The sequence below is a fragment of the Teleopsis dalmanni genome, chromosome 2 (assembly GCF_002237135.1).
Source record: "Teleopsis dalmanni isolate 2A chromosome 2, ASM223713v2, whole genome shotgun sequence".
NCBI classification, from domain to species: domain Eukaryota; kingdom Metazoa; phylum Arthropoda; class Insecta; order Diptera; family Diopsidae; genus Teleopsis; species Teleopsis dalmanni.
In genome coordinates, this window is record NC_051847.1 from 237,726,926 (window position 1) to 237,739,050 (window position 12,125).

General features: G+C 34.3%; 1 protein-coding gene across 1 annotated transcript; it reads right to left on the reverse strand.

Moving 5' to 3' along the window:
• Positions 1 to 1,776: 1,776 nt before the first annotated feature.
• LOC119677059 lies at positions 1,777 to 3,177 on the reverse strand. Its single transcript, XM_038088327.1, has one exon. The coding sequence runs from the start codon at positions 3,175 to 3,177 to the stop codon at positions 1,777 to 1,779; it is 1,401 nt and encodes a 466-aa protein (XP_037944255.1).
• Between the last annotated feature and the right edge of the window lie 8,948 nt (positions 3,178 to 12,125).

The following is a 12,125-nucleotide window of genomic DNA, read 5'->3' on the forward strand; positions in this document are numbered from 1 at the left end:
AAAATAAATGAAAAATAATTATAAAATTGCTAGACATTAGACAATTATTGAAGAAGTTTATATATTTTAAAAATTATTTTGTGCTAAAAACATTTTTATAGTAAGCTTTAATATTTAAACAATTATTATATGAATAAAAATTTTAAAATGTAACATATTAAAAAATTGAAACAAAAATAATTTTAGTTTAAAAAATGAAATAAATAACAGGTTGCTATGATCATCACCTCAATTTCTTCAGTTTCAATTATTGTTTTGCACTCTGTACTTACTCCGCTGTTGATATGAACGCTGTAGAAAATAAATAAAAATGAAGTTTGCCAACCTTGTTTCAAAGTGTATAGCAAAGCGCATATTCGGTTTGCAAATTTGGTTTGCAAACAAATTTCATCGTCTATATCATGCTTAAGCGTTGCAGTTTCCATTGTGATGGGAAGACTCCTTCTCTTAAGCAAGCATTATATATATCTGCGAACAGTTGTGGGTTTTTTCGTACCGCTGCTTTGAAAGCGACATTGGGAACTCCATCTGGCCCCGAGGCTTTATTGTCGTGTATACGGCACAGCGTGTTGATCACTTCCTCTGCTGTTATTGTCAGTATACTGTCCTGTTCGATTTGTGCGTACTCTTGCATTATCACTTCCTCTTGTGGGGGGAAGAGTGTAAGCACGATTTGCTCTAGCAGGATAGGGCAAGTTGGTTGAGGGGCTCTCTGGCCTTTTACCTTTCGCATTACTGTTTTATAAGCCAATCCCCAAGGATCGACATCGGTACTATCACGTAGTTGCGTAAAACAACGGACTTTACTTTGCTGGATTGCTCGTTTAAGGTCGCGTTTTCGTGTACAAAACTCGGTGTACTGCTCTTCAAAATCTGGCCGTCGTCTTGCTCGTTGCGCTCTTCTTCTTGCTGTTATGCACGCTCTACGCAGGCTGGCTATTTGATCTGTCCACCAATATGCGGGTTGTCTTTTGCCATTGTATCTGCATCTGGGCATCGATGCATCACAAGCGATGTTTATTTGGTTCGCCAGTTGTGTTGCCATTTCTTCTGCACTAGTGATTTCGATTTCCACATCTTGCCACATAACATCGAAAGCTTCGGCATCAAAGACTGATCTCTTCCATTTCCTTTGCGTGATTAAGTTGTATTGTGTGTGCGATCTTGTTTTGCTTGTGTCGAGCATTATTGCTTGATGGTCACTGTGCGTGTATATTGACTCATCTACTCTCCATCTTGTGCGGTTTGCCGTGGTGCTATCGGAAAAGGCTAAATCTATTATCGAATGTCCTCTAATACAAGCGAACGTGTATACGCCAGGTGTATTCAGCAAAACCAGATTCATGGCAGCGAAGGTTTCTTCAACTATCTTTCCTCGTTTATCTGTGTACCGGCTGCCCCATGTTCGTGACCATGCATTAAAATCACCAGCAATGATTATAGGGCGCTTTCCTCTTAGCTCATTTTCTAATGAACACATCATTTGAGCGAAATAATCAATTGACCATCTTGGTGGTGCGTAGCAGCTCACATAGTACACGTCATTCTGTTTCACCCATACGTAACCTCTGCCAGGAGCTGTTATCTTGCTTTGTAAAGCTTTGTTATTTGTCACCCAGATCGCCGCTTGTTTCTCTGAATCTGTAATCCAGTAATGTGAGTGTATATCTTCGTACGGTTCCGAGAGTAAGACCATGTCAATATTGTTCTCTGCTACAGTTTGCCACAGTAAATTTTGTGCAGCTTTACAATGGTTGATGTTTAATTGTAGTATCTTCATGCCTTGATTTTCTGTAATGCTTCTTTGTATCGTGGACATTTTCCGCTACCAGCTGTATGTGCACCTTCGCAGAGGACACATTTTTCTGCATCATTGCAATTTGCTGCACGGTGTCCTTCATTGCCGCATCGTCTGCAGATATTTGTGCGATCGGGTCCTTTGCATTTGAGCGCTAAGTGATCGTATGCCCAGCATCTGAAACACCTTTGTGGTGTAGTAACTTCTGTAACTTGACAGCGAGTCCAACCGACAATTAAATGTCCGCGCGCCAGTAATTTTTTTGCATCTTCCGCTGGCAGCATTAGATATGTGGACTCTGTCCCTCCGTACGTTTTGCGCCTACTTTTGATTGTGCATTTATCAGGTCTTTTCACTTTTGCTTGCATTTCAATTGCGTCGAATAACTCGTCATCAGTGTTCAGATCTTTAATAAGCCCTCTGCATTGGATGGTTACATTGTGCGACCGGAGATTCACCTTGGCTACGTTTTCAAGAACCTTTTCAATAGCGGCACAACATTCATTTGCTGCTGCTTTTTCGCTCTTTTTCAGCTCGATAAGCAGGTCTCCTTTTTGTGTACGGCGCAGGGTTTTAACCTTGTTGCCTAGGTTTTTTAGTTGTTCATTTGATTTCACTGTTCGCAGAATTTCAGCGTATGACATCTCTTTTTCCATTTTTTCAATGATGATGGCATCGGCTCGCGGTCTTATTGATTTACCCTTTTTTATATTGGATGCCTTCTTTTTTGGTTGTACTTTCGTCCATTCTTCTACTGGTTGGTTCAGCCTTTCGGCCACAGCGTCTGATTTGCGCTTTTTAGTATCAGGTGATTTGGTTGCTTCTTCTGTAGGCTTTTTTGGACTCATTTTGGATTTTGTCCTTTTTGCCGATACCGATGTTGCGTCTCGTTTTGCTGTCAACGGCGTTTCTCGTTGTTGTACCAAGGTGATGTTTGACTTGGCTTTGTACTCACTCATCTCTATGTGCATGATGAGATTTGTGTGCGCCTTTTTAATTGTGCTGCACATTCTCTTTATATCTTTGTGCACATTGTTACGTGGCTCGACGTATTGAACGAGGCTGTCAATTTCTTGTCCTAACCGCTTGGCTAACTGACTTACTACGGTTTCTTGTGCTAGATCAATAATAGCCACATCTTTCGCAAGTTGTTGTTGTTGCTGGCTCTTTCGTATTTCTTCTTGCTTATTTGTTTTCAATATTGTTGTTGATCGATTTACTGTTTCGTTGCTACTTAATATTGATGGAGGTGTCCGCTTAATAACGGAGCCTATCCTAAAAGGCGTGGAAGTTTCTTCGGTGGTGGTGCATATTACAACGTCATCGTTGTCGTCGTTCATTTGATTGTTTTCAGTGTTTTTGTAGTTTTTGTTATTCATGGCATATGGGTCCCAACTTCAAGCCGCTATCTCGGCCAGTATGTGCAGTCACTTTAATGTCCCCATGGGTCCCTTTCTTCGAGTGAGGTCCATGGAAGGTTGACTTAGTCCCTTATGGGTGACTGAGTACAGAGCCAGACGGTGCTAGCCAGGAGTTGTCTCAACTGGCGCCTGCGCAGCCAACTTAATGGCGACATAGCGTTGAACGTATCTGAAGATTTGCCAGATTTTAACGGGACGGAGATAGATATAACCTTAACCAGCAGCCATTTCCGCAAGATGTCACTCTTTTGTACTGAAGTGCCAGAGCTATATCCACCAGCCCATAATCATCATATATAAAGAAAAAAAGCGTATTCCAATCGTAGTCCATGTTCGTACCGGATCGTATCGCGCCTTCTCACTTTGGCTTGTAATCGGCGGGTGCTTCATACAATTTCCAGGGACACCACGTGGAGGTAGTGAGATGCTTGGGATGGCTGTGACCAGGATAAGACTGGCTTCCCCCAGGTGGGAAGCGATCAGGCCGTTGCCTGGTACAGAACACCCCCGTCCCCTCACTCAACCTCTGAGCTGTCATCAGACGAACTCAACCCACTCGTAATCAGACGTTTCATACTTGTTAATTTCCCACAGGGCACTTAAAACTGAACATTTCAGTCAATTTCCTAGTGGGACAACGGAACAGTTTTACAGTCACCAAATGACCAATGAATGTCAAACTGTCTCGGAATAGAAACCTAGCGGTTGAAAATTTTCATCAACCAGCTACTGCAAGACGGCCCCAACGGCAATGTTTGATTCATCCAACATGAGAGATAATTGCGCGTTTTCTTTTGGGAAAGTTAGATGCGTTGATCACAATTCTCGTGTGAATCCAGTATAACTGAGCAAATGTAAAATGTGTTAATGGCAGAATACACAAAAATTTATATTAAAGATTGGTATTCGTGTATAAGTTAATATTTATTTATTATAAATATTTTATTTATTAATCGTTCATAGTTATTAATAATTTAATTTAATTATTTAAACGTGGTTTCTGACCCACGTGTTTTTATTTTATCTAATTAATAATAATAATAATAAGTGAGCCTTTATTTATAGATTTACATTTCTTATATACAAGAACAAAGGCACAAACTTGTATTTACAGTAACACTTAACTTTACATCCTTAACAGATTTGTCAAAGTACTTAAATATGATAGGTTTTCGATTTCTCGTTTTAATTATATTAAGTATGTTTTGTTTGATTTAACTTTTGTATTTTCCTTACACGACTAAGACTAAAATTAAGCTAAAACTAAAATATAAATAAAGAAATTATACAGAAAATAAATATTACATTCAGTTTAAACTTATTTGTTGATTAGCGATACGATAATTTCGTATCGTTTGTAGACTTTCGTAATAAATAGTCTTTTCATTTACAAAAAGTTCATTCCTCTTCGAAAGATAGTGTAAATAAGATGGAGGCTTACTTTTGTAGTAGTCTATGTTTATCATATCGTTATCATTATAATGAATAGCTATTTGATTTTCGTTGTTTACTTTGTCTATGAACTGATGATTTTTTGTTATTTCTAGATTCAATTGCATAAGTAACATCCGATACCTTGATGAAAGGGGAGTCGGGGAAAGTATGAAAGTTTCCTGCTTCATTTTGATCTGTTGTTGCAAAATTTATAATACATTCGTTGCTAAAGTTGTTGTTGACAAATTGGTTTACCATTTCATCGAAAACAGGATATCCCATATTTATTGTGATTAAGTGCGATTTTTCAAAATTATTAGCAAAAGCGTTAGCTTTGTCTGTATCTGATGAAACAGTTGATCCATTACTGTTGTTTACTACGAGTGTTTTCGGCATAGTTAATCGTTTTTTATAGTTTGAAATTTGTTTAAAGTTTTTAAAAACATTGTTATCAAGTTTAAGATTTTTGAATTTATTTTCCCAGTAAATATTGTAATCGTTGATTATTGAATTAAACGTCATATTAGATATAAGTTTTAACTGTGTTTTGAGGTAGTCTGAATTTGGTGAGTTTTTATTTCGAAATAATTGGCGTCTTACAGTTTTTTTTGTTTTAAAAAGTTTTAGTGATTTTTCAGATAATGTAATTAAAGTTGAATTATTTATTGTAATTGTTGGTACATGTAGGTTTATTGCTTGTTCAAAAATTTCATTGATTTTGTAAACAGCTTTATCAATTTGGTCATTTTCTAAATTATTAGAAATTGGCAAATAAAGTTCATCTAAGCGTTTATCTATTAGTTTTTGAATATTTTTAAATTTAGCTTTGCTCCAGTTGTATATTTTTGAGACATCATTGTAAATTAATTTGTTAGTCAAAGTAATTTCAAGAATTATTGCTCTGTGATCTGAATCAAAGTCCAAGGTTTGAAGCTTTTGCGTTGCCGATTCAAAATTTATTTTGAGCCCATCTTCGATTAAAAATAAATCAATGAATGATTCTGAGTTAGATCTGATGCATGTGGGTTCATTTGATTGTGGTGATACTATTTTATATTTGTCTATGTTATCAACCAACCATTAATTTATTGCCTTCTGGTTTGTTATTTCTATTTCCCCAAAAAGAGTGAATACAGTTAAGATCACCGTCAATAATAAACTGAGATTTTTTAAATGAATCTATAAGTAAGTTGAGATCATTAAGGTTTATATGCTTATCCGGAGGTTTATATATCGATGTCAAAAAAATGCGACTTTGATTTTCTAGATGTAATTTTACTGATGTATATTCAAAACATACCGAATTAAAATTTGTGGTATGTAGTTCATATTTAAATTTCTTATTTAATAATATGGCTGTACCTCCACCATCATTAATTACGCGATCATTTCTTATAATGTTATAGTTAGAGATTGTTAGTTTTTTATTTTTATTTAATTTAGTTTCCACTAGAAAGACAACGTCAGGTTTGTGCTCATCTAGAAATTCCATAAGGCAATGTTGTTTATATTTGCTTTTAAGTGAGTTAACATTCAGCTCAATACATTTTAGATTTTTATTAAAATTCATTTGTAATATTTAACGGGATCAGCTGTGGTGCAATTTTGGTTATTACGTTATTAACAGTTTGGATAATTAAGTTGCTAATGAACTGTTTTAATTCGGAATTTTCCATGATATTGTTTTGATTTATTCGAGTTATTTGTGCATAACTTTGTTGGCCGTTTAATCCATTTGCGCTTGCTGAAATTCTATGTTCATTAGTGTTTACTCTTTCAGATTTTTTGTTTCTGCGTTCAATGATTCGTTTATATATTGGACATTCCTTAGAGTTCGCCATGTGCGTATTCATTCTGCAATTTACACAACTAGCCTTTAGTGCCGTGTTTGTATCTAGTTGACATTTGCCGATTTCATGATTAAATATGCATTTGACACAACGAGGATTGTATGTGCAATTTGAGCTAGTATGTTCCAGACGCCAACAACTGAGACATTGGCTTACACCGTTACTTTTAAATTCTTCAGCAATAACGCCGTATTGGTTACCAATTGATTTGACTTCGAATATTCTTTTCTTGTCCGTGTTAGGCTCAAAGGAAGCATGCCACATTGAAGAAGTTATATTATTTTCCATCATATATTTGGTTTGAAATTTAGTTAGCCGAATTGGATTAAGGCCATAATCATAATTCAAAAATTCAGTTATTTCATTTTCGTTGTAGCACATAGGAACATTTTTAAAAAGAATATGGATAATTTTCCGTTCATTAGGTGTGTAAGTGTGGTATTTAATACCATTTAATTTAAGTAATGATAATAACGCATCATATTGTTGAATTGTATTTACGAATATTCTATATTTATTTTTGTTAATTCTAACAAAATAATATTCATTTTTTTTGCAGATGTTTTGGTTGATTATTTTTTCATTCATTCTTTTCTGATCATTATCATATACCACTATCGATGGTATTTTTTTATCACGTTTCATTTTTGTTGTAGTTGTTTGTTTGTTTTCTTGATTCTTTATGATGTTTGACACTTCAGTTGTTGTAATTTGTAACGAGTTATTTAAGAGAGTTTCTTCTTCCATTTCACACAAAATTTCATCAACAGTCTCTTCATCTGAGCTTATGTCATCTTTGTGAGCAAATTCTCTCTTACTTTGTGAGTTTGAAGCAGTAATTATTTTGCGTCTCTTTAACTGATTTTTAGTTGTTTGTTTTGCTTTAGTTTCCATTTCAATAATTTGTTTCTTCAATTTTTTGTTTTCTTCAACTTGCTCAAAAAGTAAGGCATTCAGTTTTTGAATCTCTTCAATAAGCTTATGAACTTTCTCTTCTAACAAATGAGTGTTAGTGGGGTGACTGTTTGCTACCTGCTGTTGTGTTTTGTTTTCGCTTTCAACTTCTTTTCCGTTAGAATTTAGATCAATGTTATGAGAAGTTATGTATGTTTTATTGTACAAAAGCAAAATTTCTTCTGAAACAATAATTTCAATTGTAACAGTTGACATTTTTTTATATGAAAAAATATATTTGAGAGTATTTTTGCCTGTTCCATTAATTTCGATTATAGTTCCTTTAGGAATACAAAGTAATGTTTTAAAAAACTCTGTCTGGCAGTCAGTTTTTAAGAGTTGAATACATAGTTCAGGATCCATATGCAAACTTCTCAAGTTATAGCAGAACTTTTGAAACATATCCGAATTCAGAATGTTTTGTTTTATTTTGACTTTATCAACGAGATTTTTAAATTGTCTCGTAAGACGTTCACCATCGCTGGTGTCACTCATTTTGGAGTAATCAAATGAATTACGCGCTGAAATACGTCCGAACACTTCGCTTGTTAAACGAAAACTGAACGTCTGTATATGAAATGCCTAAAGTGTCGGTATGGACCAACAAAGTAATCTACTAACAGGTTTCCATCTACGCGTTTCATCCGGTAACCAACCGGACTCATCAGAATGGACTATTAAAATTAATCATTACCATCAGTATGTAATGTTATAAATATCCGTCAATATGTATTATAGTATTGTAGATTCTATAACTTATTTTATGATATGATAAATAGGTATAATAAATAAATGAATGGGTATATAATAAATGAATAAATTAATAAATTAATATATATATAAAGCTCTTCAATTATATACTGAAGATCCTTATATAATATGAGTAATATGAATAAATTTCAAATTAAATGAAGGCTAAAAACACCTTAAAAAACGTGGGGGTGTACACGATACATTCCTTCAAAATCAAAATACGGTATTCTTCAATATCCAAATCATTGTAGATTAAGTACATGAACTATTTAAATTTACTTTTAAACCATTTAAATTTATTTAGAGGTTGAAATTAGATTTGTGTTTTGATTTGGATTTGGGAGGTCACAGGATCTCGACGCCAGGTGCCCCTCTCGCTCGACACCTACCGCCGGTACTGGGGATCCGACTCCCTGCACCGTAACTTCAAAATTTTCTGTTGACATTAGTTATACAAAAACGCCTCCTCCCTGTAAGGTTTCTTTAAAAGTCTGCCACCCTACGCACAAAAAGACTCGGACTCGACCGCCCCTGACATGGAGAAAAACAGACGTCGTTGTGTGCCGCCCCTACTTTGGGGAAAACAGACGCACACAGGCAGGTTTTAGTTGGTTGCTCATCAGCCGGCTTGTCTAACATGGGAAGCCCTATCAGGGGTTAGCATACTATTGTGTGGCTACCCCCGTTAATGAAGCCCGACGAATCACTGCAGCCCTAAGCCCCCACACCACGACAAGGTACCCACCAAGTGGGGGTATTAAGTCCTTTACTTTTTTCCTTTCCAGAAATAGTCATTCGCTCATAACATGACTTTGGGTGGTGAAATTTGTATTCTGTGACCATAGTTCGTATTTTCCGCTGCATTGTTTTTATTTCAGTCGTTGCCCATTTGAAATAGCAAAGATATTGATTGTTTTTATTAAAAATTTTCCTTGCAGATTTGCCTTGGTTATCTTATGAATATGTCCCTTAAGTTCACTATATATTCAACGATTTTTCCACGAACAATGCTGATTTTTTTACATTTTTCAATGTCTTACTTCATTCCAATGTCATTACTAAAGTCCTCGACTATTTAATAAGGTTATCTAAGGTTTCTCGCGTCGAAGCATATATCTTTAAAGCATCCATATACAGGATATGATTTGTTCTACATTCCCGAGAATTACTTTTAATTTAGCCATAGCTTAGCTGCTTGCTCCAATATTATTTGGTCAATTATAAGTTGTTCTTTACATTCTTTTGTTTTTTACATCCGTTCTACGCACATAATATCGTTTTGTGTAAGGTATGTATTAATAAGGTTGCTAATACAAGCAGTCAAGTAATTTATATTATACCGCAAATATCCCGATTTTAAAAAATTACGCACTATACATACACTTGACTCACTATTTCACTTGAAAGAACAGGAATGCCCGTTGGTTTACATTTACAATTATGTATGGCAGAAATGTTCTAATGTAAATTTCTGTCTTTACAAACTGAATCAGCCATCTGTAGTTATTTAATTTATTCATTTTTAAGATATTTACATTTAACTTCAATTTGTTAATATAGTCAGTAAGTTCTTGAACTTTGTACGAAGGGGATAATTTATTAATAAGATGTAATAAAGGTTTTTCACTTACTGGTGTGAATGTATAAAAATGTATAAATGTGAAATGTGAATGTATAAAATTTTTTTGGTTACTATCAAGGATTTTACTATATTGTAATCTTCTATCGTACCGGCATTAATATGGGTCACGTTCTTATTGACTATATTAAATTTTATTCCTGAGGCACTGTGAATTGGTGCGTAAGTTAACATTTTTCTCTGGCTGAAATATTTGGTGATTTTCCAGAATTGATTAGAGACATCTTCTAGGGTTTTCAGGAACTCTTCCCATTGTGTGTTACGATAAAGATTGAGTTTTTTTTATTATGTTTGTTACTCTATGCGCTTTCATTTTATTTGCTAGACTCCCTGTTTTTTGCGCTCTGCTTCTAAGTTTGTTCTTCCTTTGCATTAGCTTCTTAATGTCGATAGGCAGATTAAAATAATTGCGGATATTGATATCTTTTTTGGTTGTACATTGGATGACTTGTTCTATTCTGGTATTCCAGTAGTTTGGCCAGAATGTGGTTGATGTCTATGCTTACTGCTTCAGGCTTTTGCTCTTTTTTCTTCGCCATAATTATTTCTTTGTCTTGCCGCACTATTTCTTGTTTCTATCACAATAATTAAAAACACTTGTAATATTTACTTGTTTCTATCAATTTTTAATTGTTTTTTAACTTTTTGAAGTTAAGGTTAGGTATACTTTATAAGTAAGGTATTTACTATAAAATACGTGTTTTCAGCACGATTGTTGAAATTAAAGTCTTTATTTCTTATTTCATTATACAAAAATAATACATTAGTTTTGAAAAACATGCTACTTTACCGTTTCTATAAATTTAGAGTAAACAAGTAGCAACAATTTAAAGGACGATGAGTTGATCATGCCATCAAACCGTTTCTCCAAATTTATAGAAGCAGTTTATAATTATTGCTTAAAGGCAAGGGCGGATTAATACGATTATGTTACTTATATACATTTATTGTCTCTATCAATGATTTTTTATATTATTACCTGCGTTAGTCACTTTGTTTGTTTGTTCACAATTTTATTATTTCACTTATTCACTTTTACCTTTTTTATAATTTTTTTATTATGTAGTCCTTTAAACCACTGACGGTCGGGTCGTCGTCGGTCGTTCACAACGATAAATGCACATTGTATGTGTTTTGTCACTGTTTTTAAGGATATGTTTAAGGGATAAGTTGTTTTAGGGTTTGAAAGATTCGTGCGTCATAATCTGATTCATAGAATTCTTTCTGCTTAAATGCAATAGACAAATTTATCGATTGCTGACAGAAGATTTTCTGTCGTATAGCAGTTTACAATACCAAAATTCGATTCTGTCTATCAGCAATAGAAGCTTTTCTACAATCTATTAGCAATAGACATCCCATATTAACATTCATCAGTATTATGGCCAAGGTTCGTATTTGCTCACTCATGAGCAGCTCAGGCTCATGAGCAAGAGCCAATTCTTATGTGAGTCCAAAATTGGCTCATATTAAAGAGCTGCTCACCAGCGTGAGCCTTCAAGTTGCTCATATTGAAGAGCTGCTCATGAGGTCTCACGAGCCGAGAGTTCACGACCTCATCTGTTTAATAAAAAGCGATTTGTTAGTTATATGTGAAAATACATAATTTGAAATTAAGTTAGCTTATTATTATTTATATTTAAACAATATAATGAAACAATAATTTGAATTTGAAAAACAAATTTATAAAATATTATTATCAGAAATATTTAAGCACATATTTTTGGAGTTAAGCTCTTGAAAATTTAATTTAGTTATTAGTAAGTTGTTTATTGTACTATTACTTAATCTAGATCTTAATTTAGTTAAAACTAGAGAAAGTGCGCTAAAAGCTCCTTCCACCGATACTTGTGTAGCTGGAACAGCTAATGTAACTGCTGCAACTTTTTTAATCTCCTTATAATTGTTTGACGTTTTCCAATAGCTTAAAATGTCAGTATCAAGAGGAACACCTTTTTGGCTGGCAAGTGCTATGAGCTTTTGTTTAAAGGTGCGATTTGTTTCGGTGTTAGCTGTTATATTTGCCATCACTCGCTACTGCAATTTTGAATAAGGTGCTGCAGAAGTAGTAGGAAACTCAAACATCATATCAGATGAGATATTTGGAGAATCTGGTTCATTTCCTACTTTCCGTAAGTCCTCCAATTTTGTTAACCTTTCAAAAGTTGCTGTGAGATACGCCTATGAAAAATATAAGATATTAAATTAAAATTTGTTTAATGAACAATAATTTTCAAAAATACAATAATTTTTATAAATATAAATATAAGTATATT